Below are 17,181 nucleotides of genomic sequence, written 5' to 3'. Positions count from 1 at the left end.
GGAAGCGCAACGCCCTTTTTCTGCGTGGATCGCGTCAGGGCGCGCCCCTCTGTGACAGCGCCTTCCTAATATATCCAGAGCGCGCACTGTGCGTAATAGTAGAGGAAAACCACCGGGAACTTAGTCATACACAAACCTAACTGAGCTGTGTTTTGGGTTGTCATGGATACCGACACTGCTTTTTATTTGTACTTTTATCAGAAATTGGGTATTTAGCAGGCATAAACTGCAAACCTGGCCTTTAAAAAGTACTTTCATTGCTGTATGCAAATCTTGGATTTGATTCAATCTTATTTAATTATATTCAATATAGATCATTAATATAATTATTTTAAGTCAGGGCATTAAACGCATTTTGGTTCACCTAGCAAAATATTGTGTGTCTGACATGTGATCATAACATTATTGCTGTTTGAACTTTGGACTGTTTACAGAAAAATAGAAATGGCATAATGTTGGGATTGTCCTGAGCTATTTCCATATGACTTATTCTATATTCTATTCACGCATTTTGTGATTTTACACGGTATGTTCAATTTTTTACTTTTATCAGTGTGTGTGTTCACTGGGAATTAAACCCATGGCCTTTTGCATTGATACTGCAAAGCTCCATCATTTGAGCTTCCCTAACACTCACTCATATTCTATATCACATATAATTTATGTTTTGGGAAAACAAACAAATGAACATAGATTGGAATGTTGAGGTCTTGTTTCTTAGGTAAATTGTAAGGTGAGGATGTGCCTTTTCATGGTTGCTATGGTAACGAGAGATACAAACTTTTTAGATGTCACTCTCTGTTCTCCCTGAGTGTGTGTGCCTATTAGCTGGCCCTATGGGAGTCCTCCAGGAATGTGCAGAATTATTTTACTCCTCTCTCTCTCTCCCTCTCCCTCTCTCCCTCTGTCATCAGACTTGAAGTAGGAAGTCACTAAAAAGCGCTATTCTTGATGTGAAACATAGTTCAGATAGATGAATCAGATTTGTTTAATAGGACTAGTTGTTATAATCCCACTATTTCAGCACGGTTGAATTGCCCAATAGGACATTCCCCACGCTTTGTCTGAAAAACTGGGATTTGTGCTTTAATGTTTATACTGTATTTATAATAATAACTTTTTTGACGTGATTTTGGATGACCATTACCATGCATGGTGTTTTCATTTCCCACTGTTTTGTCACTGCATGCTATACTTATCTTTTCAGAGGTCAGTTGTGCTATCAGATGATGTCGATTTCATTTGTAAGAAGTTAACGTTCACATAGCATTTAACTAGATTTTACATGCTTTTTAAATAGTTCACTTGCTTTTGAAAACATTTGCTCCTGAAGGGATATCGAAGCATATGAAAAGCTAAAATAAATTAGGGTTTTGTGGTGAAAAGATTGTCAATTAAATCATAAATTGAGAAGAAATGTCAGTTAAAGACCATATAGACTATTTAGATGGATATTGAACTGATTCAAATGCTAGTTACATCTGTGAGAGTCCACATATTTTTATCAGCAGCGTGACAGCTACTTGTCCTTGCTTATCACCCATTGACTCAAGCAGAGAGCAATATCCCTGTGGTACTATGGAATGTTCTGGCATTCCAGTTACGCAAAGTTAGATATAACATGGGGAATGCAAGCTTGAAATGAGTGCAAATAGGTCCTTGTGTTCTGCGATTATATTTAACGCTTTCCTTTGCCAGAAACACCAAGGTCATGGGTTTGCTTGGAAAAGACTATACTGTATGTCTTTCTAAATGGAAGTGTCTGACGAATGTTAAATAACTGCCAAATGTCAAGGACAGCTGGGAGTTTAACTCTACTGTTTAGGGCTTTGACAAGCCAGAGGAACTGTACTGTGGCCCTTGCCAATGTATCTGGGATGAAAACTGTGCACTTTATTTGTACATAGAAAGGTCTAAATGCCTCATTGATGCCAAGGGGAAATTTTGTAACTTAGTCCACAAGTCATTTCTTCATTGGCATGCCATTTCTCAACTTAATTTTCTTCATCAAGAAGTAAATTCAAAGTATGTCAGATAAACGTGGTTTCACATTTATTTATTATAAGTCACGTAAAGTGCTAGTTCCCAAAAGACACAAAACACAAAAAAGTACACAAAAGAAGATATTTTGAAGAATGTTGTTAACCGGCACCCATTGACTTGCATTGGTATTGTGTCCATAGAAGTGAATGGGTACCGCCATTGTTCGGCTACCAGCTTTCTTCAAAACATCCTCTTTTGTGTTCTGCAGAAGAAAGAAAGTCATACAGGTTTGAAATGACAAGAGGGTGAGTAAATGATGATTTTTTGGTGAACTATCCCTTTCAAGAGGTGGCTTAAAATTGTGGTGTTTTTATTATAAAGCCAATTGAATAGGGATGGCTAAATGTTATTTAATTCATAAACATATATGGAAACATACAGGGATATCTTTGTCAAATACAATGTTTGGCGAGCTCGTAGCAGACACTTTAATGGTGCACTTGCTTTGGATAAGGCTGCAACCATTTACAGTAAAATGCTGAATTTTAGCATTAGCATTTTAGCATCAGCATCAGCCCAAACACCAGAAGGAATTGCAAAGTTTCTGAAACACTTCAGTACTCCATTAAAACGTTTTGATTCAGTGTTTAAAACATGTTTATAAATCATCTTCAAAACCAATATTAATATTCCAGCACCAAGAGTGTAGTTCTTTATAATTGTACATGTGATGTGACATTTTTATGGAAGCATATTATCTACGGGGAAAGTCTTCTAGAGACTGAAGCTTCCAAGATCTTGGGAGTCATTTTACCGAGTGCCATGGAGGTCCCTTATATGCCAATGTTTGTGGAAGGCTTGAGCGGAGAATGGAAGGGTGGGATGCATGCCAACAGTGGTACAGTGTTAAATTCTCACACACGCCACCTGATCAGACTCTAATGTAACACACATTAGAAGTGTAAGTGTCTTTGAAAGCCAAGGCTAGACTCAAGTGCAGAGTGAGATGGATGTGTGTCCCTTCATAGAGAAACGAGTGTGTTTGTCTAAAAGATTTATCCAAAACTTATCAGTTGTGTTTGGGTTTTATAGTGGTTTTGACTTCTTAACTGAAATGCCCGGAGATGAGAGACCATCAACAGCACTGTATGTACCCATGATAAATGTTTTTGATTCTCTGTATACAAGCCCAATATAGAAATTGAAGGACTTTTCCACTGATAATTCCACTGATTTATTATTATTTAAACTGTACAAGATCTTCTTGAAGGGAACAGTAATAAAGCAATACCCATTGGAGGCCATGTGATTACCCTAGTAAAGCAAGGCACAATGCAGACCCCCCCCTTAAAGGGACAGTTCACCCAAAAAGAAAAATTCTGTCATCATTTACTCACCCTCGCGTTGTTCCGAATCTTTATAAATGTATTTGTTCTGATGAACAAAGAGAAAGATATTTGGAGGAATGCGTGTAACCAAACAGTTCTTGGTCACCATTGACTGCCATAGTAGGTAAAATGACAATAGTAGTCAAAAGTGCCCCAGAACTGTTTGCTTTACTACATTCTTCAAAATGTCTTCTTTGTGGTCAACAGAAGCACGAAAATGATAAAGCAATTTTCCTGGCAGTCAAGCTTCAAATGATGGACATAAACGTTGTATGGGTGCTGATAAAGCTACTACAGGAAATGTGTGTGCAGTTCATGTAGAGGTGAGGTTGGTTTTATGTCAAGTTTTTTAAAAGAAAGTTGAAACGCATTGTCTATGATGACAATATAAAAACAACCGACTGATCTTTTATGAGTAAGGTAGAGCGGAAATAAAGGACAGTCAAGGGCTGATATATATAGAGACAGATGTTTGCTTTCTGTCACCATGTTTTCATTAAGCACACACCGCTCACGCTCAATGGACAATGTGATCGACTGAAAGCACACACCCGCATCCACACCCACACACAAGCATGCAGACATAAAGATATTCACTTATTTGTTGATCGGCTCTCTCGATCTCACTTCCCCTGGTTTCCATTCTGATGTTGTGTGTCACACATCCTAGTGTTTCCCTGGAGATGAAGCCATAAATAAACACCAGCGGTTGGTATAAAAGCTGAGTGTAGATTCTTGAATCACAATGCAGCGTGATTCAGCAGGGGATGACAAAGAAAGCATCTTGTGTCCACTGTGCATTCAACTTTCCACTGGCTAACTTTGTTTCACGTCGTTAACATGTAAAAAATGTTTTCATCTTTTCCTGGCTTCAACTCTATTCCAGGCTGATCTCACGGGAATTCATAACTATTTTACCAGGTGGCTAATTCATATAAATTTGTGCGTTGTGAATCGTACAAAAACGTAAGATTAGTAGAAAAAAGCAATACTGAAGCCCCACCCCTAGCACCGCCCTTAAACCTAGCATCACGGGTACGAAAGCAAATGTTAATAAAATGTACGAATTAGATCGTACGAATTAGCCAAAATTAGCCACCTCGTGAAAGATTTGCCGTGAGATTGTGTTGGCGATTCCCACTTTAGTGTACGTATTGTTGGGTCCTATGACGAAATGTTAAACGCTTCATCATTTTCATGTCTCTTCAGACAATGTTGCGTGCTAAAAGAATAAATGTAAATCTAAATTGTGGTTTCTGTTCTTTAGAAACCAACCAGATTTTTGAACATTAGCATGAAGTGAGTGCTTTTGCCATTTGTTTTGGCCAAAGGGACTGACTAACATGAAAAGTGACCACACATACAATCTAAACATAGGTTTGGGAGGAGCCTAAACATTTGACTACAATAACCATGTTTTTTTAACTGTGGTTAAACCATGTTTTGGGTTTTAAACCGTGCTAATTTTCATAAGAGGAATTATATAGTAAGCATGACAGTCTATGGGTATATGATTAATACAGTCCAGTAGTTACAGTATTTAAAGGGAACAACGGATCGATCAGATAGAGCCCTCAGACCTCCAGCAGCAGTGTCGTGTAGACTTCTGCCACTCGACTCCTGTTCTCTGCCAAAAGAGACAATTAATCTACATTGGAGACTGGATAGTTTCCTACTGCATTAGACTGCAAGAGACCTGATAACACTGTACAACTACATGTGAATGAAAAACCTTCAGGTCACGCAATCAGGAACAACACAGAGGGATTCCCGCTAGCCGTTGAGGTCTAACTGCTGTTAGGGCGGATATATCTTCTGCTTCAGATTTCCTGTTTTATGAACTTTGAATGCCAGACTCAACCATCTTGCAGTACTCAACCATCTTTGTGGTTGGAGGCAACCCTTGCGGAATCGTCTTCTATCCTCTCTCTCTCAGTTCTCTCCTCTCCTTTCTCTTCTCTCTCTCTCTGTCTTCGTCTCTCTCCTCTTCTCTCTCTCTCTCTCTCTCTCTCTCTCTCTCTCTCTCTCTCTCTCTCTCTCTCTCTCTCTCTCTCTCTCTCTCTGTACATTCCTGTAGAATGTCAGAAATGCTTTTATGTCATTATCATTATTAGATGCACCTGAAATTTGTTGTATTATGTCATAGACTGGCACCACTGTGTCGCAATAACATCAGGTTAAATAGATAAATATGTTAAGTTAGAAGAAAATGCATGTTTTCTATTGCATATTTATTAATGTCAAATGCATTTATCTCTGCTGATTTTCATGCTTTCTGCCTTAGATTTGCCCTTACAAAACATCAATGGTGCAATGGTAGCTACAGTAATGACTTATTACTAAAATTACTTTTATGTCGTGCATTTAGCAATTTGTTTCAAAGCTTCTTTACCAAGAATCAAGTGGCAATACCATTTTGTGATGTGTGCCATATTGTTGAATGATTAGCATTTACATTTACATTTAGTCATTTAGCAGACGCTTTTATCCAAAGTGACTTACAAAGAGTTTAGGGAGCAATAAGCGATATGTCATACAGGAGCAATAATACACTATATGGTGCCAATACAAACTTACTGGTTTCAACAAAAGCTAGACTACTACCTGTTAAAAGAAAGAGATGGGGTTAGTTTTTTTTCTTTCTTTCATTTGTCTGTCAAGTATTCACAGAAGAGATGGGTTTTAAGTAGTTTTTTGAATGTTAGCATATTAATAGGCCATGTTATGGTACTTTAGAAAAATACCACACTACAATTTTAAATTAAATTTTATACACACTGTATTATCTGTATTAATAAAACGCTTGTTTAAAGGACGATGCATGCATTTTGGAAAATGACGTGAGCCTCTAATGAAAGAAGTCTAATGATAAGAGAGTTGGCTAGCTGGTCGTGGTTAAAAATAACGTCTGGCTATGTGAAGACTGTGGTGAAGACTCTAGAGTACATTCTCAGAGGACAGGGTTAAGAGTGAAGGGCTAAGGCCAGCTATTTTTGTGTCTCAATCATATGTTTAGCCAGGGAGAGAAAAACACGCATGTCCCAGATGAGGTTTGGGCTTCAGGTATGCAGTCCTGACATATATGTGAAGAGAGAGAGGGAGGAGGGACGTTCCAGAGAAGCACTGCTCTGTCAGTAACTCTAATTATGTAATGGTGAGAGATTTTAAGAGGTCCGTAATGTGAAATGCACAATGGTGGAGGTTGTTTTGGTTCGAGTGGGCTCTGGAGCGCTGTCGGGAATGGAGAGAAGGACAGATATGCCAGGGGTGCAGATTGGGGATTTTGTTCTTAAAGCTGACGTGTGTTTTAAAATACTTCTCAAGCACAATGTGCAAAAAACAGTCTCACGCTTGTGAACTGTGTGTGAATGAAAGATTTGCCCGTTTCAATGTTGCCTGCTTTCGGAGTTCATTTCCCAGATGAGTTTGGACCACACAGACGTTCTTACTGTTACATGAATGTAATTCGGTACTTTTGGCAGTTTCCATGCTCTAAAATGTTAACTTATGCGTTGAACTCAATAAGAACACAACTCTGGGATCCAACTTAAATTTCATGCACAGCTGGCCCCAGTATGACTCTCATGGGCTGACAGACCCATTCTGAGGTTTTATCTGTGTGTTTTCTTGACTCAAAACCATGAGAAACACTTTAGATGTGAAAGAAAATGTAACCCTTCCACGTTGACAAAAAAGTTTGGCCAACAAGTTTTATAGCCCGTCATAATTCTACATGTAGATTTTATAAATCCCACAATGCAAATAATAGTGGGACAATAGCCAATCCCTTCCGCAATAAATCCAACGATATGAGGTTTCTCTCTCTCTTTCAACATCTGATCAAATAGAGTCATATTTGTCTTGAGCAAGACATTCCTGCCATATTTTCAAGGTCAGGGTTGGGCAGAGGTGGTAATGAGGCCAGGCTCTGGAATGGAGCTCTTAAATGCTGTACTTAGACATGTTGAAATCAAACTCCTCCTGTCTGACTACTGCACCAAACTTTTGAGACTCTGAGGACCGCTGTGTACTCGAGATAAGCTGGGCAACTGCATAGAAGAGAAAACTGGAGACTTCAATATTTACTAATGTGAGGTGGTTTTGTTTGGTGTGGTTTAGTGGATAAAGATGTAAACCAGAAATTAGAAGTTTAAAGTTTTCGTGAAGGGTGAGCCCAGGGATATTACAGTATACCCTTACGATACAAAAACATATGGGAATATACCGGAAAATATTTATTATATAATTAATATATAGGAAAATGAATTTGCATAAGGGTATGATTATGAAAATTAAACGAAATTAAAAAGATGTTCGGATGAAACCATTTTGCAACGCCAACACAATCTCGTGGGAATTTGTAACTGTTTTACGAGGTGGCTAATTCGTATGAATTTTGTACGAATTTGTATCATTCGTATGTTTTCGTACGATTTGCTCTCGCGCCAGTGACATTATATTTAGGGTTGGGGTTAGGGGAGGTGCTTCTGTGTTGCTTTTTCTGATGATCGTATACGTTTTTATAGGATTCACAATGTACTAATTCATACTGTACATATTAGCCACTTTGTAAAATAGCTATGAATTCCTATAAGATCAAGTTGGTAATGCTCATTAGAAAGAAAAATGACAAATGAATTTCTTGTTATTTTCAAAATGTATCACTTTTTATTTATTGACATCAGTTAAATGATGGAGTGATGATTTGGAGCTTTGGTGTGCCGACTTTTGTATATAATCCTTCATTCGTTTTTTTGGTCGAGCACCCATTTGAGGTTGATGTGCCTGCTTTTGTCCTCTTTTTTTTCATCAATTAAATGATGACATTAAATGGGATATGTTTGAGGTCTCATGTTTCTCTGTTTTTTTGTTGTTTAAAAAACGATAATCGTACATCTCTTGTGTCTCAGTGCTCCCCATCTCAATCTCAACTCTAATCATACATTTATTTTTAAGGAACAAAAATCTCCAAGATGTGCACAATCTCAAGTGCATCTAATAAAACATAAGCAATAGATCAGAATTGATTTTATCTAAGGAAGTGTGAGTTTGAACAGAGCAGCAGCGTGTTGTTTGTAAAGCCAAACACATTCCCCCTCTGAGTCAACAAATACAGATGCTGTGTGTGTACTTAACCGGGAGTCTGCTTGCCTGTGCCATCTGTTTCTGAAGTGTGTGTTTGTACTGCAGAAGAACGTGAGAAGCGCAGATCCACTCTGGCCAGAGTGAAGATCGCCCTGGAGTGGATGACTGAACTAAACAAACAAAACCAAGGTGTTTTGTCCACGGTCCGCACACTGTCAGAATCACGTCACACCCTGGTGTGAATGATCAAAGCGGTTTACAGTCTCAGTTTAACAGATGTCAGGAGGAGTTAAGATCACTGATTGAACTGTCCTGAAGATTGTGTTCAGTTCAGTTTGTCTACCAATTTGAGAAAAGCTATGCCACACATATGCTCATAAGAAAAGAAAAATCACAGATTAGATCTCTGTATCTCAAATATTTCTCGTAGCCACCAATGAGATTAAATGGAGAGCAAATGGAAACTTTTGTTTGAGTCTCCTGCATCTCTGAAATTTCTTCAGAAAAAGACAGAGAAATCTCACAAATTTCTGAAGAGATCTCAACATTGTTACAAACTGAGCCCAGATTTGCCAAATCTGTAATCAAACGTCAATATTATTGAAGATCTCAATATGACCACAGATTTTTCTAATCAAATTGGCCCAAATCCAGATTATTTTACCTATGAATCTACATTTATTTGACCCTTTTAAACAATTGTTTCTGTTTTTAAAAAGAAGAAACATTTAAGAACTACATCAAATGAGGAAACCACAGAAAAAATATCCTCAAATTTTACTTTTTGAATTCATTATAAATTCATTCATTTTGATTCATTATAAACATTCGATTGATTTTCGATTTTGATTTTCGATTTATGAAGCCAAACTGGCCACGATGAAGCAGGTTTTAGATGATGTTCTTGAAGATCTAGGTATATCCGATCAAGCGAGGCGTGCTGGGAAAGCTCTTCCTCATGCTCATGCACTTCTCCTGATCCAGAAACACAGAGTTGGCTTTCACCGACAGGTCGTACTCCAGAACGACCTTCGTCTTCACCAGGTTCTGCAGAGTGTTCTCCGCCTCCATTAATCTTTCTTTCAACTTCTGAACAGTGTCTTCAATCTCCCTCACCTCAGTGATCAACCTGAGAGAGAAGCAGAACAGAGAGGTGAGTCTCCGCACACATAAACACACACACATGTTGCTATATACAGTGTTACCTGTGGTGAGGGTTGTCCCTGCACAGTTCGACGTTGGGTCTGCGAGATCTTTCTTCCAGACGGGTCTGGGCGACTTTAAGCGGGTTCTCTTTGTCTCGGATCGCCTTTTTTAGAGCGTCGATTAGCATTTCGGTCTGGAAGATTTCCTGAAGGGTCTGAAAATGGTACAAGAGAGCGTGAGAGTTGATTGAATAATCGAAAAATGAAGTCGGACTGTTTGGTTCAAATTTGATCTTAAACACAAAAAAAGACAATCTTATTAGAATATATTCTCAAAACTGTTATTTTCAAAATGCATTATGTAAATGCAATACTACTCATCGGATGTGGATGTGGTGCATGCTTACGTGTCTTTTGCATTCGCGTTGCGTGCATTCGCATTTATAATACGTCCGTATAAGCGGCCAACGCCTCCGTTACGGCCCCATATGTTAGCGGCCCACCGGGAAAATGCCCAGTACGCCAGATGGCCAGTCCGCCCCTGTTCTCAACAATATACTCCATTGTCTACGTGTGTCAATGTCTAGCTCTTTACAGCATACATCTATAGGTATTAAAGGTCCAGTGTATGTATTTAGCGGCATCCAGCGGTCAGTTTCCGAATTGCAACCAACAGCCCACTCCACCCCCTCCCTTTCAAAGCACTACTGTAGCTGACACAGGACTAATATGTCGTCACCTTTTAGCTTGTTTGCTGAAGGAGATAGTAACATATATGCAACGCACTCTGTAGAACAGTTTGTCCATTTAGGGCTACTAGGGCTGTGTTCAAAATATCAATATGGCGATACATCGTCATGAGCTCCTGACGATTCGCGCATCGATATATCTGCCTACGTATTTATTCCGAAGCACTTTTGAAATTAGCCAATTATTATGCAAAAAATATTGTGTAACAATTATTAGTGGTGTAAAGGATCTCATCTGTATTCTGTACAGATCGCCCCTCACGATTCTATATGCATGTGACCCGTGGATTAACTGCAAAGTTTTACCATCATAAGTAAAAATGTAAAAGCACCCTCTCTACCCTTCTCTCCTCATCCGTGAGCGCAGTATACACGCAAGCGCATTCTCGTATCATTCATACGAGGCGCTAATTCAACACACACATGACGCAGCGCTGCTTCTGCCTTATCCACTATTGTTCCAGAATACCATGACCATATAAATGAACCTCTCAGTTATACATGAACTTCCAAAATCCTTCTAAGTTTAGCATAGTGTAGTGTACAATGAGAACCTTTTCATTTGATTTGACTGGTTATTGCCCTTAAGAGATGTAAATGTGACACAATTGAATGAGCAATTAAAAGTAATGACGTTCACATTGTGTTTACCTTGGCCAGGTGTGTCTGCAAGTTGTTTTTGGCATCTGCTGTCTCAGAGATACGGTTGGTAAAGGACACGTTCACGGTGTTAAACTGGTTCCACATCTCGTTGGAAGTGGCATTAAGCAGAATCTCGATCTCATCACGTAGTCTGTGAGATGCGGCTCGTTCACTCTGAGAATGAAGGATGTTGTCATCAGTGAACTTGGACCAGGAGTCTGGAAGACTGATGCTGTAAGTAAAACAAACATGAGTGAGTTTTGATAATAACATCTGTAGATGTGACATCATTTTATTTCTTTATGGCATTTCATGTGTTTACACAACTGTGTAATAAACTCACGAGGGGTCCAGACGATCGATTCCTCTGTAGTAACTGATTCCATCAGATGTGTTTCTGAGGTGGTGACACCTGTCATCGATTCTCTGTGCTGTCAACTTATCGCTCAAATCTCTCTCCAGCTCATGCTGGGCAGCACGGTTTGACCTGTGAATGTATGAACAACACACAACAGGTCAGAAACCTTGAGAAACACGATCAATGTAACAGTAAAACCACACAATGCATTGTGTTTGAAAGATAACTTGAGCATATAGTTAAAAAAATGAATCGGTAAAATGAACCCTACGAGTACTTTATCTTCTGGAGTGCCTTTTGTAAGACTCACGCTAGCTGAGCAATGGCTCTCTCTAAATGTCTTCTCATTCTCTCCTGACATGACTTAATAACCTCCACCTCCTGTTTAAAGAAAAGGAAAATGTGTAATCTTTAGCCAATGACCGTCTGACTGCACATTCATGCTTATTATGTGACTAATAGAAAGTTACCACAGAGTGATACAATAGATATTGAATATAATGTAGAAAAACAGTGACCTGGGAAACGGTCAAGTATACAGTTTAAGAGTCATTACAGAAATATGCAGTGTGATTTACTCATTATTTTCAAGTATCCAGACAAAACTCGATGTGTCACTCACCCATCACTTTGAATGATGTTTATTCTGTGGATTCATGTGTTTAGATGTTGATAAATAAAGATGATCTGACCTTAATTAAATCTATCTCCACGCCATCATGAACCAGGTCAATGGTCATCCGTTTCTCCCTGTGGAACAAACATTCCTGAGACACCTGAAACGGTAAGAAAATATATAATAAGATATCATATTTGACCTCGATATGACCTCTACATATGGGATTAAGCGCATCAAAGTACTCATATTTATAAACATGACAAAAATATGTCATGTGTGTTTACTGAGAGAGAGATGATAGATTAGGCCTACTTAAATTTTCATTTATATTAATATATATTTATTGAAATGAATGATTTTATTACGTTTTCAAAAAATACCAAATAAGTTTCATAAACAATGATTTCAATTAGAGATGCATGCCATTTATCACACAATTGGCTATCAGCTGATAGTTTAAAAACAGACGATGATGAGGGCCAATATATCCTGTCAATCAAAAGAGGACAGGAAAATGCATTGAATTTGTGCTCTGTGTATAGAAAATGTTAAGAAACATCACCAGTTTGATGTTTAATATTAATAGTCATTGTATGAATTCATAAAATTCAGAAAGTTAAGAAATATTAATTTAATCTTCAGACCCGATATCAGTCTGAATAATCGGTGGAGAAATTTAGTATCGGTGCATGTCTAATTACAATCTTTGACATAACATTACTAAAACTGGTTGCAAAGCAACATTAAACCACAAAAAGTTTAGTGACAATAAAATGAGATATAAGGAGTGGAACATTAAATCATAAAGGCTTGTTTTGTCCACGAATACCCGTTCTGTAGAAGACACCACATGAAACATGACATCATTGTGGGAAACCCTTTCTGATTCGCTTAAAATGTGTCAACAGCAGCGCTGGTCAACAAACATATCACTATGGAAATGTCTTGTGAGCAATGATGCAAGGTGTTAATAGCAAGATACTAGAAGCGACCATGTTTTGGTGTGGTTACTATGGAAACCGTATCACTTTGAGTCAGACATGTAACTCAATGAAGACAAAGATGGAACACATTGAGGTCAGCAGGTAGATCTAGTGTGCTTTGTGTGACTGAAAGTCTATTTGTTACACCCCGCTTGGGTCTATTACAAAGTTTTGAGTCACTTGACACTCTGCCGTGGTGTTTTCTGGTTACTGGTCCTTTAGATAGATCACTATGACCCAAATTAGTTACCTAACTAAGAAAACAATTTTTTTTAATAAATACGTGGTTAGTAGTCAAGACATCACCTGCAGCGGGCTCTCCGTCTCAGCCAGAGCTCTTTCCAATCTCCTTTTGACATCGGTCAATGCTGCTATCTCCGTCACCATGTTGTCGATCTCGTGGTTGAGCTCCGACCTCCAAAAGCTGATGTTGTTTAGTCTTTCTCCAATGTTCTTACTGGTGGTCTCCTGGGTTCTGCGGGTCAGCTGGTCTTTATCCTGGATCAACCGGATCGTGTCTCTCCGCAGCCTCTCCGCGCTGTTCCGGGATGATTCCGACTCCCTGTAGTTACTGTGGTTGGATTTGTACCAATCATCAGGCATGTAGCGTGTGCTGAGAGCCGTTCTGTTAGAGGGGTAAAACATGGTCTTGGCCCGGACCAGGTCCAGGTTTTCTCTCTGGAGGGCTGATACGGTGGGTATAGCACTGCCGGTCCTAAAGTAAGTGTTGGTTTTCCAGGGCATGTTTGAATTTTGGTTAAAGGTCAGGGCTGGATGGTGGCTTCTATAACTGGATGCTGTGGTGGAAATGGCTGGCAGGAAGTGGCTGGTTTTGGGCCGAGCGTAAGTGGCCGTCTGAGTGGATCCAATTAGCTCCATGTGTCAATCAAATTGGCCACCTCTTTGAAGGAAGATATGATAGTTTTATTTGGAATGTGTGCTATGAGTGTCGTCTGTAGTTCGTAATTTTAAATCTGGACTGCATGTGTGTGGCTTTCACAGACAGGAAAAATCTGGCCATAATATGAAATTAAAAATAGCTGAGGGAATGATGAACAGATACCATGTAGAACTGAGAAAGCTATTCAATTATGTACATAAATAATAAATTGAGTTATTGACAACATTTAAGTTTGTTCACAAATGTACACCTCTGATTTAAAAATTATAACACAACAAATCTATAAAATAACAAAAATGGAAGATGAATGATAATTTAATAATTTAATAGCATTATAATTAACATTACACGGTAAAACATTGCTGTATTTTTGCAGCAGGTTTGCCAGTAACTTACTGTAGATTTAATTTACAATTTTGTTTTAAACATAAACTTGCCTGGTTCTTATAGTTTCTTTCATAAAACAAGACTAAATATCTTGGGTCACTTTTCTTGTTATGTAAATGTATCGTAATTTAAGAAGTTTAAAATACTTTTTACTAGAAAACAAAACAAAAATGCTTAGGAAGAATGTCATTTTTTGCTGTGTTGCTGTGGCAATGCCAGTAATGAGACCATTTTTAAACTCTAAAGTCAAAGTGTTTTAATTTTGATTAAAGTAAAGTTTAGTCAAACTTAAAACAGCACTAGTAACAGGAAAGTAGTTTTAAGTAGTAATTAAATCTAGAGTAAGTTACTGTAAGTTCTACAGTAAGTTTTACAGTGTAATCTTCCATTTGTGTTATTTAGATAGAAAAGATATACAATAGATTAAGCTAAATTAAGTTAAGTTAAGTTATTATTGTTTTTTTATTTTAAACCTATTTATTTATTTATATATGCCCATATGAAAAATTGCAGTATACTTATAAGAATTATACTACAGTTTGCTAAAGTAAATACTAAAGTATACTACAGCATTGGTTTATTTGGTAAAAGAACATTTAACGGTAACACTTTACAATAAGGTGCTATTTGTTAACATTTTGTTAATGCATTAGCTAACATGAACTAATAATGAACAATACTTCTACAGCATTTGTTAATATTAATTCATGTTAATTTCAGCATTTACTAATACATTATTAAAATCAAACATTTTACTGTTAACATTAGTTAATGCACCATGAACTAACATGAACTGTATTGACAGGAACTAACATTAAGAAGGATTAATAAAAGCAGAAAAACGAAATTGTTTATTTTTAGCTAATGTTAGCTAATGCATTTTCTAATTTTAACTAACATCACCTTATTGTACAGTGTTGCCCATTTAACATTAAATCTGGCCTAGTCTACATACAAGGCATTGACTCTGCATTAACATAGTGACAATGACGCTAGAAAAAAGTTATGCATTACAATCTTTTTGTAATTTTTTTATAAATAAACCTGAAAAGTACATATTTGTTAATATACAAATACAAAACATGCAAATGTATAAATGCAAATGACACATAAGAAAGAACATTAATTTGTATAATTTAATCTGGAAAATATCCAATATGCATGGGATGCAAAACTTTACTAACTGACAAACGACATCAGCATGACAATCTCTGAATCACTGAACATTTTATGCTGCCTATGATACTAAGAACTAAGTACTAAGAATAAGATCAAAGCTCACCTTGTATTGGAATCATGCCCGTCTCTCTCACAGTGCTCACACACAGGTCTCCACTGCCGACAGGTGTACAGTAAAACGCTCACCTCTGCAGATCTCTAGTCACCTCTGCGCATGCGTGGGGGATCGAACGGCACTGATGTGCATTATTGATGGACATGCTCTTAGCTAGTTGTCATTCCTTGAAATTCTTTCTTTGCCTGTCAGTATGTCTGTCACATTTAATCTGACTGCATGCTTTTTAGGCATCCATACCCCCTTGTGAGGTATTGCACATTACTGTTCAGTGCCCGTTCAGGACACATAACAGCAACACAGTTCAACAGGGTCAAAGTGATCAGCCACGGATGAGCTGAGACATATCCCTGGTCCTTTGAGATCACATTCTTTTAGTCTGCCATTGCTTCACATTATTTTATGCTCATCAAGCCACTATTAAAGATTATATTTCTAATCTTACATTCATCATTTACTTATACTGTATAGATGCAGAAGCGGATATTACAAGCACGGTGTTTTCTGTACAATCTTTCATTAGTTAATTTATTATTTTGTATATATGTAATATATCCAATTTAATAAATATTTTACACCGCTTTAACAAAACAATCTGAGATGGATCCCCACTCGCAGTCTTTATCGCATACATCTGCTTTTGCTGACTGCACCCGACCATCAAACTTAAGGCGTTTGACATAATCAGACCTGGATCTACATGCAGAAAAGCTCGCTGTATATGTGTGTTTATCCAGGGAAATACGGCACATTTAATATTCATGTGCGAAATGGTCTTGAGTTCGTGTCGCTCGGGTGTGGCACATCTGTACAGGAAATACCACTGGAAGTATGGATGTAAATTTTTGAGAACTGCGAATGGAGCCTCTGCTTACACAGCTGTATATGTGACCCTGGATCACAAAACCAGTCTTAAGTAGCACGGGAACATTTTTAGTAAAAGACAAAACTACATTGTGTGGGTCAAAATTATCGATTTTTCTTTTATGCCAAAAATCATTAGGATATTAAATAAAGATCACGTTCCATGAAGATATTTTGTAAATTTCCTACCTTAAATATATAAAAACTTTATTTTTGTGAGTGGATGGTCTGCCACAGTGCCCCTGATTAACAACTTCAAAGGTAATTTTCTCAATATTTTGATTTTTTTGCGCTCTCAGATTCCAGAGTTTTAAACGGTTGTATCTCAGCCAGATATTGTCCTATTCTAACAACTCATATATCTATAGAAAGTTTATTTATTCAGCTTTCAGATTATGTAAAAATCTCAATTTNATTATTGTTTTTTTATTTTAAACCTATTTATTTATTTATATATGCCCATATGAAAAATTGCAGTATACTTATAAGAATTATACTACAGTTTGCTAAAGTAAATACTAAAGTATACTACAGCATTGGTTTATTTGGTAAAAGAACATTTAACGGTAACACTTTACAATAAGGTGCTATTTGTTAACATTTTGTTAATGCATTAGCTAACATGAACTAATAATGAACAATACTTCTACAGCATTTGTTAATATTAATTCATGTTAATTTCAGCATTTACTAATACATTATTAAAATCAAACATTTTACTGTTAACATTAGTTAATGCACCATGAACTAACATGAACTGTATTGACAGGAACTAACATTAAG

At 37.4% G+C, this 17,181-nt stretch overlaps 1 protein-coding gene across 1 annotated transcript; it reads right to left on the bottom strand.

Moving 5' to 3' along the window:
* Window positions 1-8,052: 8,052 nt before the first annotated feature.
* tekt3 (tektin 3) lies at window positions 8,053-16,798 on the bottom strand. Its single transcript, XM_057358798.1, has 8 exons — window positions 15,523-16,798; window positions 13,259-13,853; window positions 12,043-12,126; window positions 11,661-11,731; window positions 11,336-11,479; window positions 11,002-11,224; window positions 9,662-9,816; window positions 8,053-9,585 (listed from the first exon to the last, which is right to left on the bottom strand). The coding sequence occupies exons 2-8, from the start codon at window positions 13,829-13,831 to the stop codon at window positions 9,369-9,371; spliced, it is 1,467 nt and encodes a 488-aa protein (XP_057214781.1). The 5' UTR covers window positions 13,832-13,853; window positions 15,523-16,798; the 3' UTR covers window positions 8,053-9,368.
* Between the last annotated feature and the right edge of the window lie 383 nt (window positions 16,799-17,181).

This window comes from Triplophysa rosa, linkage group LG18 (assembly GCF_024868665.1).
Source record: "Triplophysa rosa linkage group LG18, Trosa_1v2, whole genome shotgun sequence".
Taxonomy (NCBI): domain Eukaryota; kingdom Metazoa; phylum Chordata; class Actinopteri; order Cypriniformes; family Nemacheilidae; genus Triplophysa; species Triplophysa rosa.
Note: the sequence above shows the minus strand (reverse complement) of the source record. Positions and strands in the feature narration are given on the sequence as shown.

What these genes read in the sequence shown, in the direction of transcription:
- tekt3 (XM_057358798.1), bottom strand. Translation starts at nt 13,831, where the DNA reads ATGGAGCTAATTGGATCCACTCAGACGGCCACTTACGCTCGGCCCAAA. An exon ending in ATCGATCGTCTGGACCCCTC is followed by an intron (nt 11,225 to 11,335) that starts GTGAGTTTATTA and finishes TTTTACTTACAG; the next exon opens with CATCAGTCTTCCAGACTCCT. An exon ending in TGCAGACACACCTGGCCAAG is followed by an intron (nt 9,817 to 11,001) that starts GTAAACACAATG and finishes TACCATTTTCAG; the next exon opens with ACCCTTCAGGAAATCTTCCA.